The sequence below is a fragment of the Halyomorpha halys genome, unplaced genomic scaffold (genome assembly GCF_000696795.3).
Source record: "Halyomorpha halys isolate HHAL.00 unplaced genomic scaffold, Hhal_1.1 Scaffold470.1, whole genome shotgun sequence".
Lineage (NCBI taxonomy): Eukaryota > Metazoa > Arthropoda > Insecta > Hemiptera > Pentatomidae > Halyomorpha > Halyomorpha halys.
Window position 1 is genome coordinate 951,424 of NW_027115723.1, and position 27,174 is coordinate 978,597.

General features: G+C 29.6%; 1 protein-coding gene across 1 annotated transcript in view; it reads right to left on the reverse strand.

Moving 5' to 3' along the window:
* Positions 1-27,174, reverse strand: part of LOC106683153 (synaptotagmin-15) — a 283,819-nt gene that overhangs the window by 121,062 nt on the left and 135,583 nt on the right. Inside the window, exons 6-7 of the mRNA XM_024361678.2 lie at positions 21,806-21,899; positions 21,559-21,723 (exon numbers count right to left, since the gene is read on the reverse strand). Of these exons, the coding sequence (XP_024217446.1) occupies positions 21,559-21,723; positions 21,806-21,899 (259 nt within the window). The remainder of the gene's footprint in view (positions 1-21,558; positions 21,724-21,805; positions 21,900-27,174) is intronic.

Genomic DNA, 27,174 nt, shown 5'->3' on the forward strand with positions numbered 1-27,174 from the left:
AAGTAGGCTATAATAGATACATAGTACGTTCACAAAGAAATAGTCTATAATAGATGCGTGGTGCTTTTCAAAGAAATAAGCTATAAAAAAAACATTGTGCGTTCATAAAGAAATAGACTATAATAGATAAATAGTACGTTCACAAAGAAATAGGCTATAAGAGATACGTGGTGCTTTTACAAAGAAATTATAGCATAATTCTTATGTATTAAAAATACATGGTGCGTTCACAAAGAAATGGGCTATAAGAAATACCTGGTGCGTTCATAAAAGTTTCAAGATTGATCTCAGAACAAAAAATTTACTAAACATTTTTGTACAATAAACTAAAAGTTTTTGAAATAGTGGCTTCCACCACTGCTGACGTTTTCCCCATATTTTATAGGCTCTCCTATTCTTCACGCGGCAGGCTTTACGGTTTTAAGAGTCCTTGTCGAAATTGCTGCTAGAATCATTAGGGATCGCTTTCCTTTCAGGTCCCTCTTAATTCAAAGAAACAAAAAAGAAGTTGCTTAGCAGCATACTCTTCACTTCCCACAGAGAAGACATTTTCTACATAGAAATACTTCCCCACGGCATAAAACCACATCCCTTTTTATTTAACTTTCATCAACCTATTTAAAACCTGTTTTTCATTTATAGCTTACTAAACTACTTTCGATTTTAAATTAAACCATTACAAAATTGTACAATCGTAAATCAATGATTCTGAAACTAAAGAAGTTGTTGCTGGTTACGTGGAAATGGGCTCAGAAATCATCTAATTGTTTGTATGGTATATTGGTTTGAAGACCTTTCTATGAAACAGTTTTTTTCTTTTATGTTTATATATAAAACTGCTAAAGAATGTACAGGATCTGGTTACAGCATACAATTACTTGGTGTAGAGAAATAAAGGAAATGTAATGGGTTCATTTAGATTTAAATTCCGTTTATTTCTATTTTAGGCAGGTTGGTTCTGGACAAGTGATCAATTATGAGACAATAAGACCAAAGACAACTATAATTTTCTCCCCACAGCACTCCAACTTCCCTTTAGTTACTACGAAGCAAAGATACCTCAGGTCTCGATATTAATCCTATCCGAGTAAGGCTCAGTCATAATCCATAAGACTTGGCGAGACTCATATATTTCATCGTAAATCACTCCTACGTCATTTAATGTAGTTTAACGACTTTATGAAGCGTCCGCGACGTAATCTGAAGGGTATTGTTCCCCCTGTCCTAGATTTTCTTCTTCTCTGTTGGGTCTTTATAGTAAAAAAGCAAAACTTGATGAAAAAGTAATGGAAAATCTTTTATATTGGAAACTTAAGGGCAAAGGAGTGAAAGAATATTATGTAAGAACTATTAATGGTTCCGTGTTTCCACTCACCACTCACGTGATTCTGTTTTAATCTTTTCTCAGAAATTATTTAACAGGATCTACGACCATGCATGACTATATTTTCCTTTGAAATAATGAAGAAAAAATCGAAGTTCTCGGCAGTATTGGAATTGTAAAACATTGTTTTTGTTTATTTTCTTTTATTGAAAATGTTGTTATTTTTTTTTGTTTATTATATATTTTTTTAAGTCAGGGCAAAGCAAAAGTGAAGTGTGTACAAATCTCTTTGTTTTGTTGTATTTTAAATGTAAACTTCTAGTCTCTTCGCAATGATAAAAACTTAACTGGATATATTACATCATTAATTAAAAATACTAAATAATAATCACATTAGCATTTTGATTATCGTTAAATTAACATATATGAAACATAATTATTACCAACTACCTTGAATCTATAACCATAATGCAAACACAAGCCAATTTGGTACTAACGAAAACCATCCTTAACGGGACAAGAGTTTTTCGTGACCCTTTTAAAATTTGGTGAAATACTTTTTCGTATTACTGTCCTTATACTTTTTTATTAATCATAATTGAGAGGGAAATTTTTTTAACTTATCCAACATTTAAAGTATGATAACAAAATTATTACTGTTAGTCTCAAGCAGGTTTAGGAGGACAGGGTAAATACCAGAAACGTTGGGACCCAAAAAATAAAAAAAAATGAAGGAGATATAATGAAGTAAGTGAAAGGAAAAGTGTTATTTTTGTATTTGAAAATAAAAAATCTTCCAATGTAAATTTTTTTTTTTTAATTTATTTATTTATTGATATTTACAACTGTATAAAAAATACAACCAGTAAATTTGATCATAATGACATAATGATATGATACAGGATGTAGAGAAACTACCCAGTAGTAGAACTCTAAAAACAGTTTACAATATAAGGTCACGAGGCCATCTTCTTTTCAGGCGCCTCGGAGGATTGCCAGGAATGGAAGAGGAAGCGAGGTTAGAAACTAGTGGGTTTGGGTGGTTAGGGAGCTTATTATGGAAGGAATAATATCGGGTTCGGGCTAGATCGGTTACATAAGGAACATTTAGGTCTTTATAGTTGGTTTTATTAGTAACAAAATAAGGAGCATTGAGAATTTTACGAAGGATTTTGGATTGTAAAGATTGAATACGAGAGGAATTCGAAGGTTTAGTGGAGCCCCAAAGCTCAACTCCGTATGTCCAGATGGGCCTTATTATTGTCATGTAGATCAGTCTTTTGTAATGAATTGGAAGTTTAGACCGTTTGTCTAGTAAGTGCTGTAATAGCCGGGATCTGCTTGCAGTTTCCTGTCTTTTCAGTCTTGTGTGAGGATTCCAGGTTAGTCGTTTGTCAAGATGTAGTCCAAGATAACGAATCTGTTCTACAGGGGTAAGAACCACATTATTAAAGTATACTGTAGGGCAGTCGGCAGGTTTACGACGAAGAGTAAATGTGATTTGATGGGATTTATTTTTATCCTCCAATTTCGACACCAATGTAAAATATACACGGCAAATTCTGAGATACACTCCTTTGGCGTTGTATCACGGTATTATGTGTTTTGCATTAAAATTAAAGTGATTTTCTTTATTAATATTAGACTAGCAATGTTGGGAATGTTTTCTGCTGCACACAGAAATAGTCGTACTGGGGTTTGGATTTGATTTTCATGATGTCTTTGCAGACTAGAACGAGCTGCCAGTTTTTGGTTTTTTCATCCTGCTCGAACGATTGAAAAATGATTTTGATGACTTTGACTGATTGGTTTTACTACCATTTTTCTAAGACGCTATTTATCAAAGAAATTTACTAACATCTTGCTTTCGTTCCCAATACTACCTTCAAAAAATTTGTAAAACATGTTTCAATGCAGTTAGAAGCTAGCGAAAATAAAAGAATCTTCTGGCTTATTAACTGAATAATTATTCACCTCTGGCTTATAAAAATAAGCCAAACATAACATTACAATATAATATAAATGATATATTCAAGTGCTAAACTTTGAATATATATTTTATATTTATATTTTGTTCTTGCTTATTATAACTATTTTTCCACAGGAAGGTTCGAAAAAAACTTTAATATTAACATAGCTGTAATAATTAATATGAATGAAAATTTAATTTATGAAAAAGGAGCTAAATATTTTAATTAATTTAACATTTAAGCCGTTTCCTTCCTACATTTATATTTTACTTTGTAAATTACACAATGGAACCTTTGAAAGGAATACATTTGAAAATATGTACTCAATGAGAAAATAATTTTTTTTTATGGGGACTTACCAGCTGTGTAATTAAAAAAAAGATTGGCCATGTCTTAATAAAATTATATATTTTTCGAGTCTAAATATTTTGAAGAAAATGAGGTGGTAAGGTTCAAAAGAATGTTGAGTTAACATGGACTCATTCAGGCACTAATATTCTCAGTCGGTATTCTCAATTCACAAGTATTTGAGATATATCTTATCTTATATTGAGATATATATATTTACAAAAAATAATGATTAGGAAAGATTAAATTAAAGCTATATTTAAAAAGCTATAAATCATCAAAAACTTATATTCCAGTTTACTTTGTTACTTATTTATAAATCATGAACCTACTCTGCCCTCTTTCGATAAATTGTCTTAAATGAATTTGGAAAAAAGTGGATTTTTAAAAATTATATTTCATATGTTCAAATAACGAATAACGCTCGGTGAAAAGTAGATAGTTTATTTTAAGTAAATACAATAAATTCCTCACAGCCTTCATATAATTGAACAAAAAAAAAAACAATCAAAATATGAAAATTTTCAGATATAACAATTTAACACTGGAGGAAAGTATAATTCTCTTACTGTATCTTAATATTTATGATATGTAATTATTTTATAATTTCAACAAAAATGTTTATCTTTTAATCGTTAATTCAATTTTAAACAAATTTGCTCAATTACTTTTTTCACAAATATTTTAAAATATTATAGATACTTTTATAATTTAATTGAATAAAACCCAGTAAAATCATTTTTTTCTTTTATTATTTACTGATTTAAATTAATTTAAGATGATTTCCTAGTATATATTGATAAGTAACACACAACAAATATAATAAGTAAGGATTTTAGAATAAAGAAAAAGAAGTAAGTAAAATTATTTTAGGGAAACCCAGTATCACTAAACAGCGAAAAGTTAAACTTCACTTCATCACATTTTCTCAAACATTACAAGGACTGAATAATAGTAGCAATCTCTCGTTGGTAAGATAAGCTATACCTGCAGGGAGAGGTTTCCTACATTCTATGCTATCAGATAAAATATTACCTTCAATCAAGAGGAATACGCAGCCCACGTGGGAACTGAAGGTATTTAATTTTAAGTTTATCTTTTACTCATCTCTTTCTGATATACAGAGGGCGAAATAAATTTATATTAAACTAATAATATCGTTAAGATTTGAAGAAATATAAAAAAAATTTGTTGTGAAAGTGAAAATTGAGTTTCTAGGGGAATTTAAATTTTGTAACTCATCTTGAATTTTTATATTAGTTTATAACATGGTCCTCATGTGAAATTTGTTAGTAATAATTATTTTTGATGTTATAATGAAGTTTCTCTTTTAGTAAGTGAGGTATTACTTTTACTTTCAATAGATTTATTCAAGTATGAACGACAATTCAAACCAATATTAACTAAAACATTTCATCATATAAAAGTATCTCAGGGCTGAACGTATAGGTAACGTTCACTCACCTATTTATTGTTTCTCAAAAACTACAATGGTTTTGAAGTTTAAATTATTGATGGAGGTTTCCCGTATTGTGCAGATGAATAACAGTTGGATTTCAGAAAATTAAAACTGTAAGTAATTAAAAAAAAAGTTATTTCAGATACCTAAAAATAATTTATTTTTTCGAAATACTAAAAAACCTGGAAAAATCTGGAAATGAAATTCTCTAAAATACAAAACCAACATAAACTAAATTAGACCCGTAAGTTTATTTGGGAATGTGCTGTTGTTTGGAGTTCTGACCACTTTTGTAAAAACGAACATTGAATATAGGACTTTTTTTTTCATAAAAACCGTTAATGTTTTTCTTAAATCCATGTTGCTATCAATCTCCTGTAAGTTTTTGGTATGATCGGATACGCAAGGGCTGGGTGCGTTGTGGGAAGATGCGGGTCATCTATTTAAATTACTGACTGTACACATTTTGTGGTATGCCTGTTTCATCCTGGTTTTAGGACACTGCTTTAAATGGCTGTTTGGTAGTACCAATATTATAATTGAGAATTGTAAGGCAACATTTCTTATTGGTTTAAGTTAGGAAAATAGAGGTATTTGTTTGTAGACATGCCAGAGGGAGTTAAAATAAACATTTAATGTCCTTTGCAATAATATTAGTTCATTGAAATGCTCTTTAACATGTAGAATCAAATATTAATCAAAATTTATGAAACTAAAACATAAAAATAATAGTGCGGATGTGAATATTTATTTTAAAGAAAACAATAATAATTCAACAATAATTGATAGTAGTACTTGATGATAGTACTGTTGGGTATTTATATATATATCCTCTATTGAAGCATTGCCGTGTTGGCTAGTGTCTCTATAAATGATTTCTTAGCCTAAACAATAACCTCTGAAATGGTAAATGGCCTCAAACACTTAGAGATAAGTTTTGATTTTAGTTAAAGATGAAAAACATGAAATAAGATACTGGAAGATTGTTGATTGACCGTGTGAAATAATAAATGCAATATGTTCTGGGTGCGGTCAAATAAAACAAAAATAGTAATAACTATTTTAATTGAGCCAAATTTTGCTTCACGTTGCAGGGCTTCGTAAGGGTCAAAATGATTTTATTTGTGACTAAGTTAGGAGCATTGATGATTTAACGAATGATTTTGGATTGTAAGGATTGGATACGAGAGGAATTCGAAGGTTTAGTGGAACCCCAAAGCTCTACTCCGCATGTCCAGATAAGCCATATTATAATTTTATAATTTAGTTACAGTTTCAGTCTTGTTTGAGGATTTTAGTTGTTTGTCCAGATATAGTCCAAGGTAGTGGATCGAGTCGATAATAAAAAAAAGTTCTGAAACAAGAAAAAAAGCAACAAAAAAGACATTTTTGTTTAAATATGGTTTAACCTTCAAATTCCTTTCGTATTCAATCCTTACAATCCAAAATCCTTCGTAAAATCCTCAATGCTCCTTACTTTGTCACAAATAAAATCATTCATAAAGACCTTAATGTTTCCTATGTAACCGATCTAGCCCGAACTAGATATCACTCCTTCCATTATAAACTCCCTAACCACTCAAACCCCCTAGTTTCTAACCTTGCCCCCTCTTCCATTCCTGACTATCCTCGGGAGGCGCCTGAAAAGATGGCCACGAGACCTCCTAATATAAAACTTCATTAGAGTGCTGCCAATGGGTAGTTTCTTTACACGCCTGTAACACTCTAATTTAACAGAGATCAGGTTTACTAAATGTATTATAATGTACAGTTGTAAATAGCAATAAATAAATATTTTTGAAAAATACGGTTTAAAAGGAAGTATAAATATATAAAGGAAAATTTTTTTTTTTTTTGGAAGTATTAAGTCGATAAAAATAAAAATTAATACTTTCCTTCCAACCGATGTCATAATACAACGCTTTTCAGCCAAAGTTAGACTCTTAATGTTTGTACAGGCTTCCGAGATTCCACCCTCAAAGAATAAAAGTTTTCCAAAGGCTTAGCACCTCGTAACTTTTTTCTTTGGCAAATGCCACCACCGTTTATTTTCTTTAGAATGAATGAGGCATTTCACGTCGGAAGAAGTGAAAAAATAAATTAACTTATTGGAGTGAACCAGTTAACAGTTAGAGAAGTCGCTGTTTATTTTAGATGCTGCCTAGAGGAAATTAAAGTTATTTATATGGGGCTGAAATAGCAGACCTGGAGCCAGGCAAGTCTGCTGGCCTTGTGGATAGGGCAAGGGAAACTGTCTCGATCCTCATAACTGCATCTTCCTTAGTTTCCACGGCGACACTAAAGCCTAGCAAGTCTTCTCCATTAGTTATACACATATTACTAAGTATTTATTTTTATTAATTTTTAAATTAACTATTATATAGATTGTAATACAAAGTATAACTCATTATTATCAATTTACTATTGCATTAAAACTGTAATTATAAATTAGAGTGGGCTATTGTAAATAATAGTGTAGATGTGATTAATGTTTTTATTTTAATTATTTATTTTAATTATTTATTGTTATATGAGTTCATAGTTTGATTACGTTCATCATATTTATCTTTTTGTTTATGTACATGTAGAAATTTTACTTATTTATATATCATTTTTTACTTTATTTTATTTACTTGTTGTTATTTTGCTATGAATCATTTACTACTATTACTTTTTACCAAAGTTTTTGACAGATTGTAATATTTATCAATAAGAGTGGGCTAGTTCTAACTATTGATGCTTTCGATAATATGAACTGAAAACAATCGATACTATCACATTTCTGTAGTGCCTTATAACGCATTGCTTAAGCTAGATGTGTTCGAGTTTGTTTTAGAGTTCTGTCGACACAAATCTGAAGTGACTAACAACATTTAGAATTTCACTTTTTAAAAAAAATTATTATGGATGCGAAACTCTACGTTCCGCCTACTATGCACATTTCAGTACATAGAGACATAATAAATTTGTGTGTACTGGAATTAGCAACTGTAAAAATGTTTGTTACTGAAGATGACCAAAAAGTAGAGCATTTTATTGATTGAATTGGTTAAATTATTTTTCCTTTAAATTTTAACAAATTTACATTTACCTTAAATAAATTGCGTATAAAATATTATTTTTTCACAATTTGGAGTAGAAGTGACCTAGAGCACTACAGAACTTGCAATTGGTAATGATAATTGATGTTAAGCATTCTCAAGTGTGCTCAGTACTTGAATGGGTGAGCACTTGAAGTTAGAGACCACTTATACCGAAAAGCAAGGCCCTTCCCCGATTATCCGGGTTTATGAGGTTGATAGTCTACTATAGGTTCCTAAACCAAGGGGATTGGGTTTCGTTCCTTTAGGATCAGAAGTTTGATTGACGGTCTGCTTCGGAAAGAGGAAAGGAGGTCACCGCGTGCCTGCTGACTCTTCAAGGACATAAGAAAATTATCTTAAATATATTATTGCACTATCACTTAAATTTAGTTTGCCAGTATAATTTACTTAAATTTAAATCTGGGCTAAAACCGGATACAACTGCTCTCATTTACAAAATAATACTTAGGCCATTATTGATGTACGGTTGTGAAGTGTGGTGAGCAGCATCCAGTACGTTTTTTTCCCGTATTTCAAAACAAGAATCTAAGATTCGCAGTGGATTCCTCTTGGTTTGTACAAAATAGCCAATTTCATCATGAAATGCTTGTGGAGTCGATAAATAAAAACGTAAAAAAAGGATTTACGGACCAACAGTTAAAGGAGCAATGGGATTCAACTTAAATAATCCAACCAAATCGTGAAGACTGAAGCCTAGACTGATCCAAGACATCCTGTTATCAACTCTTATTGATTTATTTTTATTAATATCATTATTTTTCTTTTCTTTTCTTCTTCTCTAATTGTTTTCTGCACAGGTCAATGTTTTTATTTACTATATAAATGCTATATTTTTATTACAATAGTTCATGGTTATAGAATCGCAAAAAGTTAGGGGATGCGTCTTGCACGAGACTATTCACCTGATTTAAAAAAAACAAAATGTTTAGATATGAATGATAAAGAAAAGGTATTTAAAAAATATATTATCATAAGAATTATCATTCCTCCATAAATTCAATTATAATTTGTAAATGTTTTAATATACAAATAATGATGTATATATGCAATCTTTTAGGAATAATAAAATGTTAGAAATATCCATAATTTAATCCAAATGATGGATAAATCAATATTACAGAATTATTTTATAGTAGATTACAGGAAGGAATAGATTCTCAATAATTAATAAATTAAAAATCTTATGTTCTAAGCTTAATTTTTTTTTAATCAAAAGAACAGACTTCTAGGAAAAAGTGTGATGAATGAAATTATACAAATTGAAAAAGAAAATAAATTCGAGTAACCAGTTGTTTTAATTTAAAGGAAACGACAAAACAAAAAGTTTTATAGAAGGTAAATAAATAAATCAAAGTAGAAATTAACATTTTATCATTTTTTCCTTCAATAATTCTTTTAATTACAATGGCCTAGGATTTGATCATATACTGTTAATTATCAATAAGCTATTGATAATATGTTAATTTAAAGGCATATATTTATAATAACTGTCTTTTATGTCTTATGTATAAAAATACATAAGGTGCTACTAACGGAACTCCTGCACACGACGAAGATGATGCTTATACACTTCGCGGTTTGTCCTTGGAGCGAAAGGCTTTAATAAGATAGAGAGGGTAGAATGTTCTAGATATTCTGGTTCCAGATCTGTTTGTGTTCCCGTAGCTTGATACCACTTCCACAGAGCAGCTTATTATATCTTTAATTAACTCCAACTGAAGACTCTCTCTTAGTTTAAATCATAGCCATTTTAAAATTATCACTGATCAAACACAGTAATTAACAATTAAAATTTAAAAACATTAAGCCATCTCATTTCATGAACAAAATTATAATAAAATAATTTGACAACTTCTATACTATTTGAGATTAATTTTTGTTTTCCCCATCTGGGTCCTGTTTCATAATGAAAGGTAATAGTATTGGTTCATAGTACAAGTTTAGAAACTAGTGTGGTAATCATACTAATACTTATTTTTTTTATGATAGGGATGACTATTAGTGATATTACAGAAATTAAAAAATACTAAAGTACAAGTTACTATTGTACAAGTATGTGTAATTGAATTAAGATAAATCGTCAAGACTAATAGTATTAGTTTGTACTTTATTATGAAACAGGGCTCTGGTTGTCATATTTAGAAACTAAATTTAAAAAAATACAGGTGTGTCAAATTTGAATCTATTTAAGCAAACAGGACAATGGTTCAAATCTGATACACTTAATGTCACATAAGGGGAGATAAACTATTTTAAAATATTCTCAAAATATAAAAAGTGAGCTATAATTGGAAAATCAGATAAAAAGTCCATGTTACTCCAATCTCATGAGCACATAAAAGATAAATAAAAAATGAATTAAATGTAAAACAGAAATAAACAGACTGACTTCAGGAAGAAGAAAGGTTGGAAAATCCAAACAAACAAAACTTAAATTTCTCTGTTTCACTCTTTCTCAGTATGACATTACTACAAAGGTATTGGTGTGGTTATTATTATTATTAATTATTAACATTGTAGAAAAATCAGTTACAAAACAATGTTGTTATATTTCTATTTATTAATCTTAATTTGCATTGTTTACATTATGTTCTTTAATAATAATTAGAAGAAAATTATTAGTTGTTTTAAGACTGTTTTTTTTCTTCTTTAGCTCTTCGACTATTAGAAACAATAAATCTCAAAACGTCACTACAATATAGTTGGTTTATAATTCAGCGAGCCAAGAACCTTAAAAAATATACATCATCAACAGTCAAGAAAAAAGTAATATATAAACATGCGTTTGTGTGGTAGTCTTTATAAAATATTCCAAAAAAGTACAGTAAATGCAATGAAAACAATTTATTTAGAAACTTTGTCAACACTAAAGTAACTCAGTAAAAACATTGTGAAAAAAACATGAAAGGAAGCTCGGTGATTTCGTGTGCATATTGAACAAGGAGAAATTATATTTACCAAAAAAAACATTTTTATGGTAAGCTTTTAACAGTACGAGGGCATTCAGATTATCTTTTTAATTACATTTTATCTATTTTTTCAATATAAGGAAATATAGAAAAAATATGGTGTCAATTACGTCATTGAACTAGACGTATGATTTATTCGTTCCGTTATAGTTTACGTTGCGTTGGTTGGTATGATAGCCCAACGAAGCGACGTTTCCCTACAAATTATAAAAATGGTTGCTATCAAATATAAAATTTATCGTAGTACAGAAATAGTGACAAGTGATAAAAAAAAGGTCAGTTAAAGTGAAGAAGTTTGAATATTCCTTCTGAGAAGAAGAAGAAGATTTTTTTTAAACAATTGTCGCCCAATTGATAAAAAAAAAAATTATCTTCCTTGAAGAGAAAACGATTAATTGATCACAATATATTTTTATTGATAATATATAAAAATTAAACCATTGTGATAACATAATTTTCCAGATAAAAAAATTGCATTTTATAAATTGCCAAGGAATTGTGTACAATGACTCAAGCTAAGTACGTAATATAAATTAAAAATGACCAAAAGTTATACTTTCCTAGTAATATTTAGTCAGTACTTCAACCATTGGCTTAAATTAGAAGATCCCGGGGTCTTATTCTTTTCAGATGCCTCGAAGGATTATCAGGGATTGTTAAGGATGATAGATTAAGAAATAATGGGTTAAGAGGGATGGGGATTTTGGAAAAAATAGACTTGTATCTATTTCGGACCGAATTCGCAAAGAATGGGATGTTGAGGTTATTTAAGTTAACACGTATTTAAATTTTGTATTTCATATTAATTGTATAGTGCAACAGGACCGAGATATGTTGCGAAATTCTTGGATTTAATTATTAATGTATTTAGAAAATATAGACATATTTCACAAAATAGTCAAGAACTTCACAATAGTTTTACCATTTCATTAAAAATACAAATAATATAAAATGATTAACAGAATTTTTTTCTTAAATAAGAAAAAATGTCTTTGAACGATATATTTAGAGGAAAAATCTGGCTGTCGAGCGCGATACAGGTCAAATTACCTTGCACAACCGTAGGTATAGTAGAAGTAGCGTTGTACTTCCTTACAAAGTACTCCACAACTGACCCTTCATTAATTGTGTTGGTATTCATTTTATGTATGGTATAAACACAGAGTTCTCTATTGTAACTGAACTTTTTTTTTTTTTTTTTGTATCAATTGTCACTGTTTCTGTTTTACGATAAATTTTCTACTTGACAGGGACCATTTGTCGATTTTTTAGGAAAATTTCGCCTCGTTAGACTATCATACTAACTAACGCAACGTAAACTAGAGCAAACGAATAAATATTAGAAAGAATTAGAAATTCTCTGTGAAACCTTACGTAATGAATTTTTGAGGTAAAGTGTTAGGGATATAACATAAAATTTTACTTCATATCATTAGATTTCCAATTGAAAAATAGTTGGAAAAACTATAAACTCATTCTAATTGTATAATACTGTGTAGAGTAATATTCATTCCGGGAGGAGTGATGGTATAACAAAATACGGACTATAATCCGTAGGAGTTAGCACAATCAGGAAAAAAAAAATACTAGATGTGGGTAGGTATTTAATGTGATTGACCTCTTGAACTCAATACCTCTTCGAAATTCAACCAGCTTCGCAAGTTAATTTGAAAATTCTTATGAAAGGGAGAAAGGTTTGTGAAATGTCCACGAATGCACTTCGATAATTCAAAGCTCTTATGCATTTAACATGACTTTAACTTTAAACCACCCCTAATGCTTACAATCCTATACTTATAACATTTTACATTTAACACAACATCATGAATACCCCTAATAAAGTATAGAATGACTAAACATTCTATCCCTCACACTGAAGCGATAACATTTATGCACATTCAGAAGATTTCCAGGGTTACAAATGTCCGATGATACAGATATCTAATTCTAGTGACCTTGAAACAATTTAGCATCTTCTACACTTTTCATCAAAAAACATTTAATTAAACAGATAAATGGAAAATTTCAGTTAGGAACAGCCATGAATCAACTTTATCTAACCCAAAAAAACAAAAGAGCCTAAACAAACAGAGAGAAATAGGTCACCCTCGATAGGAAGGTAGTCGTCAAAAAACACTCACGCAATGTCCATTCTGGTGAGGTGTAATTGGATGCTACGTTAATTAGTTCAATATTTTTCAATTTTTAAATGAATTCAGTAATAACCAGTTTTATTTGTATTTCAATGGCATTATGATTGAGATTAGGCGGACAACGATTATGTTTCTGGCTAAATGTGATATTTATCAATATTGATTCTAGTTACTGATATTCGAAATATCTAATAATAATAATAATTAAAGTATTCAACAAAAATATGAATCAATAGATACATATTTATTTCACTAATACACTATAATATAAAATTTAAACATTACACCACCTTGATTTGATTTTCGTAACGAAGGAGAAAATATGCATTAATACAACAACACGAATGAAGCCATAATTCATTTACATTTTGAGGAAGCACTCAAGCTTTTAGAATCTGAAGGGGTGTTGGTTTGATTCCTTAGGAGAGTTATCTTTTATTTCATGACGAACCTGAGAATAAATTTCAATTTTCTTGGTTTGACTGGAATATATTAGTAACCCGTAGATAATCCGTCTTTTTTTGCCTTGTGTAGATACGGGTTATTTATCTGATAAGCAAACAGAATTAAACATTATAAGACACAGACAATAAGTATAAAAAAATAAATAATAATACTAGATTTCGTTTCGCCCTACTTTGCAAGGCTTTCTGAATAAATTGCCTCACAATAAATTGTTTAATCATTTAAGTAATTTTTGACCGCAACCCCAACATCTTCCTTTTATATAATAGTAATTGTTATTTTTTAAAACAGCTATTTCTTTATAATTTCAGATGAAAATATATTTCACATATAGATAAGTAAAATAACAACAATGTAATTAGAATAATTCTTTATTCTATAATATATGTATCCATTATTTATTACGAACAACCATGAAAGATGGTTATTTTTAAAAAAAAAAAAAAGAGAAATAAAGGTACTTAAAAATTAGGTATTCAAGCCCTAAATAATCTTTCATAATTTCTTGGACGTTGTGCTTGGTGTAACGCCAATTTCACGTTTTTTGTCATTTTTTACCATCCTGGGCCTACTTGGAACCTGTTTTTTTTTATTTAAATTTTTTTATAAACGTGGTCTTTCCCTTTATTTAATTATACTTTTTTTCACTCGACGTAAAGATCTTATTTATTATTATAATTATTCTTGTACTTTTAAATCATAGTATCACTACTCTGCAATAATAATTCATCTAATATTAAAATATATGATCATTGTTTTGTTATTAGCAAAACGATACAATGATCATATGTTTTAATAATAATAATAACTTATTGACAACTATTGATATTCATTTTTAAAAGTAACCTCATAATGTTAAAATTAAAAATTAACCTCGTGATGTTCACATTTAAACAGCAATTTTCGCATGATTAGTGATGAGAAAAAGGCAATCGCGTTCCTTAAGGATAAAGGATTTTATCTTCAAACGACCATGAGATGAATTTATACAGAATTATACAGAAAAGGCATCAAACTGAAGTATAAATATTACTTTTTTGATCCAAAGTCGGTAGCGGATACGCAAAAATTCGAAAGATTATTGGGATCAGCTCAATGGGGAAATAAAAGAATAAGAGGTAAAAATCGGGAAATTCCTTACATCTTATTTAGCAGAGTTCATGTGTTGCTCTCAACTTAAAGAAAAAGATACGTTTTCTAAATTTTTTGTGGTTATAAAAGATTTTTGGTTAAAAATAAAAATTATTTTTGTTTACATAAACACGTGTGTTTCATTATTCTATTATAAATAATTTTATTTATAAGTAGTGGCAATTTATCTAGAGTGGCGATACTATAAGTAACAAGAACTTTATTCTGGAACTAGGCCTCTTTCACTACGAACAACAAATTCCCACGCTCAACATTCATCTTCGAACATCCAGCCATCTCAGATCCTTCTCCATATCTTATTTACCATACCGTAATAGGATGTGTTTGGAAACAACATAGCACATTTCTACCTGTCACGCAGTACATGAGCGGGAAGGCAATTTTTTCAGCATATCCGACTGGTTTTATAACCTACATTTTTACTACTTTTGTCACCTAAACGTTTCGCCTTACCCTACTATTAGTGGTCAGTCTAATGCAGATCCATCTTCGGAAAACATTACAGATTTTGCAGCTACCCCTAAAAACCGGGTGTGACAAAAAAGAAATAAGATAGATAAACTCAACTACCTAAAGTTTAAAACAGTGTGATTTAGTGAACTTTTAAAACTAATTTATAAGTTAATATAATTTATAAGGTAATATGATTGTTTCTTAATGTTCAATAAAAAAGTTTTGAATTTCCTTTGATTCTTTAGTTTAAGAAAATAAGGTATGGAATTAACAAGGTCTGGCCCATAGAGAAGTTTTATGAAGTCTATAGCTTCAAAGGCTTTGTGGAGGCTATGTTGGAACTGCTTTAAGTCTCAAATACCTTCGCAAGTGCTTAATGTGGTCACTCAACCACATCTTTAGACCTAACAAAAGGTTGGAAATGGGGAGGAACTTTCAAGAAAAATGCCTCAAATTTTATAGCTTTACTTTTTTAAAAAATAAGTTTAGCATTGTTTTTTTTTTTTTTTTAAATATGACAAATTATAAGTTAAGTATAATAATAATACTTGTTAAGTGTTTTCACTTCCTACCATACTTAGGGATAAAATTAGTCTTGTATGTTTTAGAACACCTATTTCTTTATTATTTAGGATGAAAATATCACACAAAACTGAAAAGACAGGAAACTGCACGCAGATTCCGACTATTACAGCACTTACTAGACAAACAGTCTAAACTTCCAACTCATTACAAAAGGCTGATCTACATGACAATAATAAGGCCCATCTGGACATACGGAGTTGAGCTTTGGGGCTCCACTAAACCTTCGAATTCCTCTCGTATCCAATCTTTACAATCCAAAATCCTTCGTAAAATCCTCAATGCTCTTTATTTTGTTACTAATAATGACCTAAATGTTCCTTATGTAACCGATCTAGCCCGAACCCGATATTATTCCTTCCATAATAAACTCCCTAACCACCCAGACCCACTAGTTTCTAACCTTGCTTCCTTTTCCATTCCTGGCAATCCTCCGAGGCGCCTGAAAAGAAGATGGGCTCGTGACGTTATATTGTAAACTGTTTTTAGAGTTCTACTACTGGGTAGTTTCTCTACATCCTGTCTCATATCATTATGTCATTATGATCAAATTTACTTGATGTATTTTTTATACAGTTGTAAATATCAATAAATAAATTTAAAAAAAAAGGATGAAAATATATTTAATATACAGATAAATTATAGTAAAATCTTACTATTGACATAAAAATCATGTAAATAGGAAAATTCTTAATTCTTTAATATTTTATGTGTATCCATTAATTATCACGACCAACAATGAAAGATGGTTAAGTATAAAATAAAATTAAAGGTACTTCAAAATTAGGCAATTAAGCTTTAAAAAAATAAACTTTTATTTTTTTGTTGCTAAAAAAATTTGCATTTCAGTGTTTCTAGAGACAGCAATAACAAATAATAACTAGGTTTCAGCTAACGATAAAATAGCTTAAGAAACGATAATAAAGGGAGAGATCGCTTGGTCTCTGTTTTTTTCTGATTCCAACTCCGTTCTCAATATTTTGCTTCATTTATTCATCTTTTTTATATTTTGTATTTGACTTTTAATGGTTAACCATTGTATTTTGTATTTAATAATGGAAACTGGTTACGAAATACCTCTTTTAAAATATACAAGGATTAATTTAATCTTCAAATAGGGTAATAAACGAAAGATGTGTACACAATATTTTATTTATTACTTATGTGTTCTAGATTTTTAAAAATCATACCCCATATTTCATCATTAAAACCCCATAATTTCTCTTAATACAAAAACCTATAATTTAAAATAATAAAACTATTAAATCGATACATCTACTGCGTTGCTCTGGTGTAAGTACAACCGAGCTGATGGGAGCTCTACAAAGCACAGGTCTACCACGAGCTCTCTACAGTCCCAACCCTCCGCACGGAGAATGAAGTAGACGCCTACCTGGAGTTCTTCACGCTAAAGACAAAGGTCTTAAACAACAAATAGGATGGCCGCAAATGTTGCAGAGATACGTAAACAGCCTCAAACTAGACTGAGAATTTCCAACTGACTCAAAAAACCTGGTGAGCGGAGACACCATTAGGCCGAATTAGATTTTTTCTTACTTCAAAAAAATCCTATTTCCTCACCCCCTCTTCGAATGCATTCCCAATGCAGTGAAAGAGATTTCTTCACACCATTTCTCAACATCTCTTGACGTCAAGCGAACATAACTATGGGTTTAGATGAAAAAAAAGGATAATTCAATAATAAATTACCAAAAAATATATATAAAAAACAAAACAAAAAAAAATCGATTTTTGATAATTATTTTTATAGTAAGTGGCTTTGACTTTAATAAAAATACGAGACAAATAGAAAGAAATGTTGGTAGAAAATGTATTATTATTATTTTATTCATTTATATTTTATTTTATTATTATTTTTTTTCCCGATCCCTCTAAAACAGAAAGAAAAAGAGAATTAATAAGTGCATTACTGTGAAAAAGAAAAGTAATTCGTGTTGGGTCGTACCTTTTACTATCTTTGGTATTTTAAGGTTACCTGTTATGTTTATTTGTTATTTATGAGTTATCCATTCTAAAAAAGGTGTTATTTTAAATCCGACGGGCCTCCTCGTGTTGTATCATTATTTATTATTATTACAAATTATTTTATTTATTTTTCTTTACACCTTTTAAGTTATCTCTAGAAATATGTACTTACGCGAACCAAAGTCAAGGATTAGATTTTTATTTAAAATTTTAAACTATATTTAAAAAGTTTCTAACGATACTCTCTTTACTGTGGAGAACTGCTTTCGATCCTTGGACCAATACTTTTTCAGACAACTTCATATTCGCGACTAAACAGGTTATATCTTATTGGATGAGGTCGTTACAAGATATTACCACCGTATATCCTTTTATATGAATAAATCTTGATATTTCCTAACCTCTTCCAAATCTTATTATTATGTATAATTAATACTAATTATAATTTGAAGATGTTAATTAATTATACTGTTTGTATTATTATTATGTGTTACTCTCATTTTAATAAATTAATATGAAATAGTGATTTATTTCTCAAAAATACATAAGACATTAACAGAAACAGTTTGAACAAAAATGATACATTAAAGTAAAAAAATTAATTGCTACATTTTTAAAATTAGAAAATTAAAATAAAAAAAATAAGATATTAAATTTCTAAAATTATAATTACTTATACGGAACTAACTTATGTATAGTAAATCATTAATTACTAGAATTATTTATGTTATTATAAAAAATTAATTCGGGTTTGAAAATGTTTGATATTGGCAACACGCGTTTTTTTTTTTTTCAAATCAGATGTATTTCTGTATATACTGCGGAAAAACAAATATTCTCTCTCGCTGCGGGGATGTTTAGCATTCTCAGAGTGCCTGAATGTAAGGAATGAATCTATTGGAATTCAGGGAAAGGATATTGGCGGATGAATGAATGTGATAAGAAACCCTGACAGATTTGCAGAAGGCTGTCGTTGGCAGGTGTACGAGGATCACATATGAAAAATGTTCCATTTAGGAAAATGTTGTTTCTGAATGGACCTAGAATGTAACCATATTTCCTATTCTACACAATAAATCACTAAAACAGCGAGTAGATTCCTGAATATTCTATTGCCACTATTTTTCTTGTCGTTAGATATACCATCCCTGTCTTGCGAGATGGCCGAGGATATAAGGTGATTTCACGGACATTATAAATGGATTCTGAGCAGGAAGTGCTGAATCATTCATAATAAAATGTAGGATGTTCGGTTTGTACAGTATCATATTGATTTAATTGATATATTATATCTTATAATTGATTAACTTTGTGTTGTAATTTGAGTAACCTCTAAATATACTGTATCATATGCCGATAAGTTATATATTTTATACTCCTGTTACCAGGAGAGACTCTTCCCGTTGCTTTTTTTAAATATATGGTTTTTATTAATATGAAAATGGTGAATAAATAATAATCGTTCTTGTTTAAATTATATTATTTTTTACAAAGACAACAACGTTTCTGGGGTTCCTCTTAGGAAGGTAATTATTCTCCTTATTTTTATAACATGAAATAGTTGATTATTATAGTAAGCTTAATTTATTCACAATAATATGTTAATATTAGCTTGATGAGACTAATAAGGAGTAATTTATATAGTATATAGAAATGTAAAGCAACCTAAAAATGGGGGATAACTCCGAAACGCTGTCTTCGTAAAAACTAATATAATTTAAACAAGGAAGATTATTATTCATTCACCATTTTCATATTAGTTTCTAATAAACTCTTCCAGTAGAAAATATTAATTTAAGAATATATGGTTTAAAAAAATCATAAAAAAGGTCTGTCTGTTCGATGTGTATATTTTAGTTATTTTACTCCAGACTGTTACTTATCTCAATATTTTTTTTGAGCTTTTAAACTTTTAAGGTGTTCTTTAGCTCTATATTGAATTAGAGGATTGAAAATTTGTATGTGAATTGAGTTGGTGTTGTAGAAGTACCCTTTGGGATATCAAAGTTTTTCTTATATTCCTTCCATTTGGATATAAGATCACTTTTCATCTTTATCTCAACAAAAATAAAGGAAAATACGACCTTAGCCACGGAAATCTGCTGTTCACATTTTTTTATCCCTTTAAATTTTACTAATCAAGATTCATAGCTAAAATAAAACTACTAATAAAGCGCTAATAGGTCGTCGTGTATAAATATAACTTTTTCTCTCTCTGAAATTATCTTGAACTCATTCGTCGCGTAAGAATGAAGCTCTAAGAAGTCTGTGGATTAGAATCGATGCCATTGTGTTGTCATATCGCAGTTTTTCTTCAATGATGGTACATTACACATTTTTTTCTTTATACTTTATTTATAACTGGATGTATTCCAAAGACAGTACCATAGATTCTTGTTTGTTTCTCTCTCTATTGAGCCAATTCAATAGACAGTCCTGAAGCTATTTTCCAAACTATGTAATACCTCGTACACAATATAAAAAAAAAAAACACGAAAGTTATACAGAAGTGTTCTAGGGTGAATGAATATTGTTAGTTGTGGAGAAAACAAAAAAAATTTAAAATAGTTTTTATTTATTGATAGATATTACAATCTGTCACACAGTTGTGGGCAATAGGTAATAGTGATGAATGATCTCATACATAGTAAAATAAAATAAAATAAATAAATGAATGAAAAAAAAAATTCTCTTAAAATATATACAAACAGAAAAATAAACAAAATGAACATAATCAAACTATGTGTATGAAAGAAACATAAAATAAAATAAAATACCATAATGATAAAATAATATATGGAGAAAATAAATTCAAAAAAATAGAAAAAAAGGAAATGAAAATAGTTGGACTAGGAAATATATCCATTAGATTCAGTATCATATTTCATTTAATAAATTAATAATATGATAGAAGTTGAATCATCAAATGAGTTTTAATTCATATAAATTTATAATCATAATAAGCAGGAAAGTTACATACACAAAATGTAATTAATTGATCTTTATATAATATGAGTTTTATTGTTCTGCCAATATATACGAATTTTGCATTTGGTTTAGAATGGTGTCAATGCTGTGTAATAGCTTCATAAGATTACTGGCATCAGCTTTGCGTGAACGGACTTCAATACATGCGACGTCTACACTATAATTATCATATGCCACATTGTTTATGAGTGATTATGTGTTTTCCATAATGGAATTGTATATAATTGCTCGTGATGAGGTATTTATGATTGTTGTTATAGCCTCGTAACTAAAAGAGCTTATATCCCACTGCTGTGATGTTTCATTGTCTTTAGAACACATTTTAAACTATTACTAAAACATTACTAAACATAAAATTAATTTTATATATTTATTAAAATAAAGAACCAAACCCTGACAATGAATATTTTCGAAAAATAGAACAAATTGGTTTGCTTGAATATTGATTTTAATTTCGAAATATTAAACGTAGTTGTGATTAGTCCAGAATTTTTTCAAACTCCAATTTAAATTAAAATTAAAACTTTTATATAAAATTTGTGATATTTGAAAATATTAATTGAAAATAATTGTATATCATTTTACAAATAAGTAATAATTCCAACCTTTTCAAGATCCATCTTCAATAATTCCAGCTGGTCTGTAGGATGTTCTGTGGCAAGGTGACGTAGCGGAAATGTGACGTGTCCGATCACATTGCTTTTCTTGTTCCTTCCAGTATCCAAGACGGTCATACGCAATGAATGGTCAGCAAGTTCCTTCTCGGAAACCTGTATTAAAAGCAAAGTGATGATGCTAGATTAAGTTAATCAACTATAACATAACTATTATGTTTTTAAGATTATATAATACCTGAAAAACAAATGTTTCATCAAAGAATGGGTTGCAGGTTTTCTTTTTTTGTCTCGATTGTTGAGTCCTTCTCTCATTCGGAATCAAGTGAAGCCTGAAAATACATAATTTATTACAGTGTTCATTCTTAATATTTTCTTTAAATATTAGTAAATTATTGCATTACACTAAAATCATTTATCATTAGCAGGGTTTTTATCATTCCTGGTTGGGAGAAGGAAAAAAGATATTTTGTCATTCTAATTTTGGTATAAAACATAATATTCCCCCTAATTATAGTTATATTTAATCTCCCTAATTTTAGTTTTTAGTTTTATTTTAGATTCACTTTTAAGTGTTCTTCCATGTCAGATTCAAGCACTTATCTTTGAACAATATGTGCACGATTTTGTATATACTGTATATACTGCATTAAAATTATAGTTTTAGAAACATTTACAGAATAATTTAGTGTTTGCTCATAATTTCTTATTTAATAAATTATACTAAAAGAGACATAATTCAGTAATAAAAAATAGAGAATATTTTTATTTATATATAAGATATTGGATGATTTTTTGTCAAAAATAAATAATGAATAATAGATGAATAACAATTTTAAATTTATGAAATAAGATCACTACTCAATTTATCAATTCATATTATAATTTTTTATGCTTTAACCTATAGGTTCATAATCTTTTTCGGTTTTCAGCTCCCTAAATAATAGGATTTTTTTCCGCGGTGCCCTTAATACATCAGATTTTTTTCTAAATTTTTAACTTTTCTGAAAAATTGGAAAATTTTCCTTCTTATAAGCGATTACCTTTTCAACAGCGAAGAATTAAAAACAGATACTTGCTATTTTCCTTGAAATATTAAAAAAATATCTCAATTTTAACTGTTTCGGTAATATCCATATTGAGACTTGACAACTACAATGTGGTTAAGTTTGTTAAAAAATAAATTAAACATGAATTTTAAATTCACAAACAATTTATTGAACGTCTATTGATGATGAACATAATTAAAATTATTAATCGGATGGATAGGCTTGATTTTCACTATACTACTTCGCAAATTATTAAGTATTATCACAAGATAAATCATTTAGAGATTCTTCTAGTCTCTAAATGGGTCTTGAATCCATGTAAATTTATTATTATCTGCTTCAAAGTCTTTTTTTAACTTCTTTATGAACAAAATAGATTTTATATTGCAAGAAAAATTAATTTCATTGGAGGTAACAAGTACCTGTTTGGTAACAATAGAAAACAATCACTGATACACTCTTCATTAATTTATTTTTGAACAACGTGAGGGAAAGATGAAATAATACTGCCCCACTTAAGAGTTTCTTTTCTGGAGGACACGATAGATAGCTTTGAAGCTCGAGGTAGGATGCGTTGATAACGTTGAGTAATCACTATACAACCTCAACAACAGCCGAAGTTGATATTTCTGACGGAAATTGAAAACCAGTGTTCCGTTTCATTTCAAATTTTTAATAAAATATTCCTTCCACTAAACAAAACAAAACTATAAATCACTTAAGGCTTCGAAAGAATACGAAAAGTTGGTCTCTGACATTTAGTTTGTTTAGAAGCAATTTCAATTTTTTAAAAAAATCTTTTATTAATGAAACATTAAACCAATCGCTAACATAATTCCACTGACAAATAATTATTATTAATTTCTTTATCTATTTTTCAAAATAATTGTATTTAAAATAATTGTATTTAAAATCTTAAGAAGACTATGAAATTAAGATCAAAAGAAAATAATTATGTTACGAAATTTATAATGTTAAAATTCAAAATTAATTAAAATTGATCACACATTTATCGAAAGAAAAAGAATCTCCCCTTTCCCCTTAGAAAAACCTACTAATTGAAGGAAAACAACATTTATTAAAATTTTACAACTTATACTATAAGTTCATGTAAATTAATTTGAGTTAACTATTTACTGCAGGAATATATCCATGAATTGAAAATGAATATTTTTGAATCCTAGCTTTATCCTAAATTTTAAAAAATGAAGATAATCCCTAGATAGTTCTCCATTCGGTATTAATTCGTTTAAACTGCCCTTCAGTAATTTTCACAGGCAGTGGTAGAACAAAGTGGAATGAGGCGCGGGCACTTCGCTGGTTTTGACATCCAGTGTCAAGTTGTGAAGGTTAGGGATAATGCATTAGAGATTCCAAAGTTATCACATTTTGCCGTTAAATTTCAATTTTGTAAAAGAACAGATTTCTAAATGACCGCTTGACCTGATATTGTACCAGTAAACGCATAGGCGGTCTTTGTAATTGATGATTCTAATGGGTCAAAAAGAACTCAGGCTCGATTTTATACAGGTATATTTTTTAGGAAAACGATAATTTCAATAAGATTGATGAAAACCGGAATTTTATTTATTTACTGGATTATTGATTATTATATATGTTGGTATTAATATAAAATAAATTTCTGATAATTTAAAACAAACAATAAACATTTCAGGGTTTTTTTTCTTACATCTTAATTTAATTTATTAAACAGATACAAGATACATAAATGTGAATAATACATATATACCCTTCCTTTGCCACATGGCATTATAAGGGGTTGGGTTGCGTTCGCTGAAGGCGGGAGTTAAATATTGGTTCAGGAGCTGAGGGGTACAAAGAGGAGGTTCCTCTGGGGGATAAGAGAGGAGAGGAGTTTTATACCTTTCCAGGTAGGTTGCCGTTTTAATTTTTGTATTTTAGGAAAATTAATAATTCTGAGAGTATAAATACGGTTTAGTTTTAGATTTGGAAGTGCTTTTAAGCTAAAATTTGTCAGATATATAATTTCTGATCCCTTAATTTTGGGGTTTTAGTCTCTAAACAGCATTAAATTAATCTGAAGAAAACCGTCACATCACATAAGTCCACATAAGTGACAACACATCTCACATCATCAGTCTACAAAAGCTTTACCAAATAAAGACGGTGCATTACTTAAAGAAAATTGACAATGGAATAAGTGGTCAAAGAAGACATGTTGTCTTTTTATGATATTATATATTCACTTTGTTAGTTCCAGAATTCATAATACATAAGTTATATACTCGTGTTTAAGAGACTAAAGACATTCTTTTCGAGTAATCAATGTCATACCAATGATTTCTGTCCCTTCTTTTACATTTTTAATTCATTAATAGTTTAGAAATAAAGTATTTACTCAATATCATGGTTTTTTTTCGAATGTTTTGATCGTGTATTATCAAATATTTATGCCTATTCTTAATAGCTCTATGTTTGACAGTATGCTAACAGTTATATCTTCAGTACCCTACGCTTCGCTATTGTATTTGTTTTTGTACTGGAAAAATTATTATTAAAACACATATCCAAAGCATTTCTTGAGGTTTAAACTATATACATCGAACCAAGCCTTGGTCGACTACACTGGGAAATAGGAGTATTCAACGCAGAAGCAATGTTTTACCCACACGGAGGAGAGTCTGGGATCACTCTGAAGCTCACACAAAATGGACTTGGGAGGCCTAAAGGCTTAGATCGTCTCATATTGACCTGGGGCGGCTTTTAGCTCGACTATCACCTTCCCTGACTGAGTCCCTATCAAGTCAAGATTTCTCCTTCGACCTTTCTGAAAGATGTCTTGGGTAAATCGCGACGAATTATAATTGGACAAATGGAAACTATATTAGCCGATTAGTTGTGCTATAAATTCAAATACTTATCAATAATATAAAATAAATTATTATATCGGTGGATTATATGAGGGGTATTGTTAAAGCTGCTCATTACTCATATATTTTTAAATCTATTATTGTAAATTTAATTGGAAAATGAAAATTAATTTTATTGTTTAAAGGCGATCAGTTACTTAGGACTACATCTCGACAAACGACTGACATGGAATCCTCATACAAGACTAAAAAGACAAGAAACTGCTCGTAGATTCCGACTATTGCAACATTTACTAGACAAACGGTCTAAATTGCCAATCCATTACAAAAGACTGATCTACATGACTATTATAAGGCCTATCTGGGCATACGGAGTTGAGCTTTGGGGCTCCACTAAACCATCAAATTCCTCCAGAATCCAATCCTTACAGTCCAAAATCCTTCGTAAAATCCTTAATGCTTCTTACTTTGTCACAAATCAAGTCATCCATCCGGACCTCAATATTCCATATGTTGCCGATTTGGCCAGAACCAGATACCGTTCCTTCCATAATAAACTTCTCAACCACCCAAATCCACTTGTTTCTAACCTGGCTTCTCCTTTATTACCTAATAATCCTCCTAGGCGTCTGAAAAGAAGATGGCCTCGAGATCTTCTTCTCTAGAAATGTTATTGGAGTTCTATCAGTGGGTAGATTCTCCACATGTTTTTATCATGTTACTATGTCACCTACAGCAAATTTACTTTTTGTATATATGTGTATACAGTTGTAAATATCAATAAATAAATTATTAAAAAAAAAATTGTTTAAAGACAGAGAATTAATGCTAACAAAGAAGATTTTGTTAATTGAGTTCGTTGTTGACTGTTATTTGTTTGCTCAGTAGGTCTGTGAAGTGTTTGCTGTACGTTAACCTTGCCCTTCGATACGACCATTTCCAACTGAAACGGAAGATTTTTGCTTAAATATATCCAGGACCAGGACTTTAGAGAAGAACTTATTTACGAATAGCTGGACCACTTGACCGCTTGCCCGAGGTTTTTAATGAGAGCGTCAACCGACCTACCCACGTTATTTACTGCTCTGTAATTATGAAATACTGCTCATCTACATGAAATATACTTTCATTTTCCATAAGTAGTACCATGTTATAAGGTAAATTGTCTTTTACTTCAACAGTACTAAGCATTGTAATTTAGCTTTGATATACATTCATTCATTCTAATTTTGTTGTAAGTTGTCCAAAGTCATTTTGTTTATTCTTCTTTTATAATTAAACACAATTCTATTTTATTTTATGATTTAAAGTTTTTTTCTTATGTGACATGCACAAATATATTTTACTGTGATTTATACAATTTTTGAATCCAATCAATTTTTGGTATTACAAATAAATTATCCGAAAAGAGCATGCTAATTTGACCGTAAAATTCTCTTCTTGTATGTTGTTGATCTTAGTTTAAATTCATTTGGCACAAGATAAGTCACAATTATAATTTCACTTAATACCAGCATAGATTTGAAAAGAGCAAAGTTTTACTGAGGGTGCAGTGTGTTATCCTAAAAATCCCCAACAAGTAATTTTTCACTAAGACATTTGACGAAGTTAGGCACCACTGGCCAACTTACTAAACACTGTACTATCAGGAATATGTTATTCCATCTTCCAATTCTTTCCCATTTCTTATTGCCAAAAGATATATA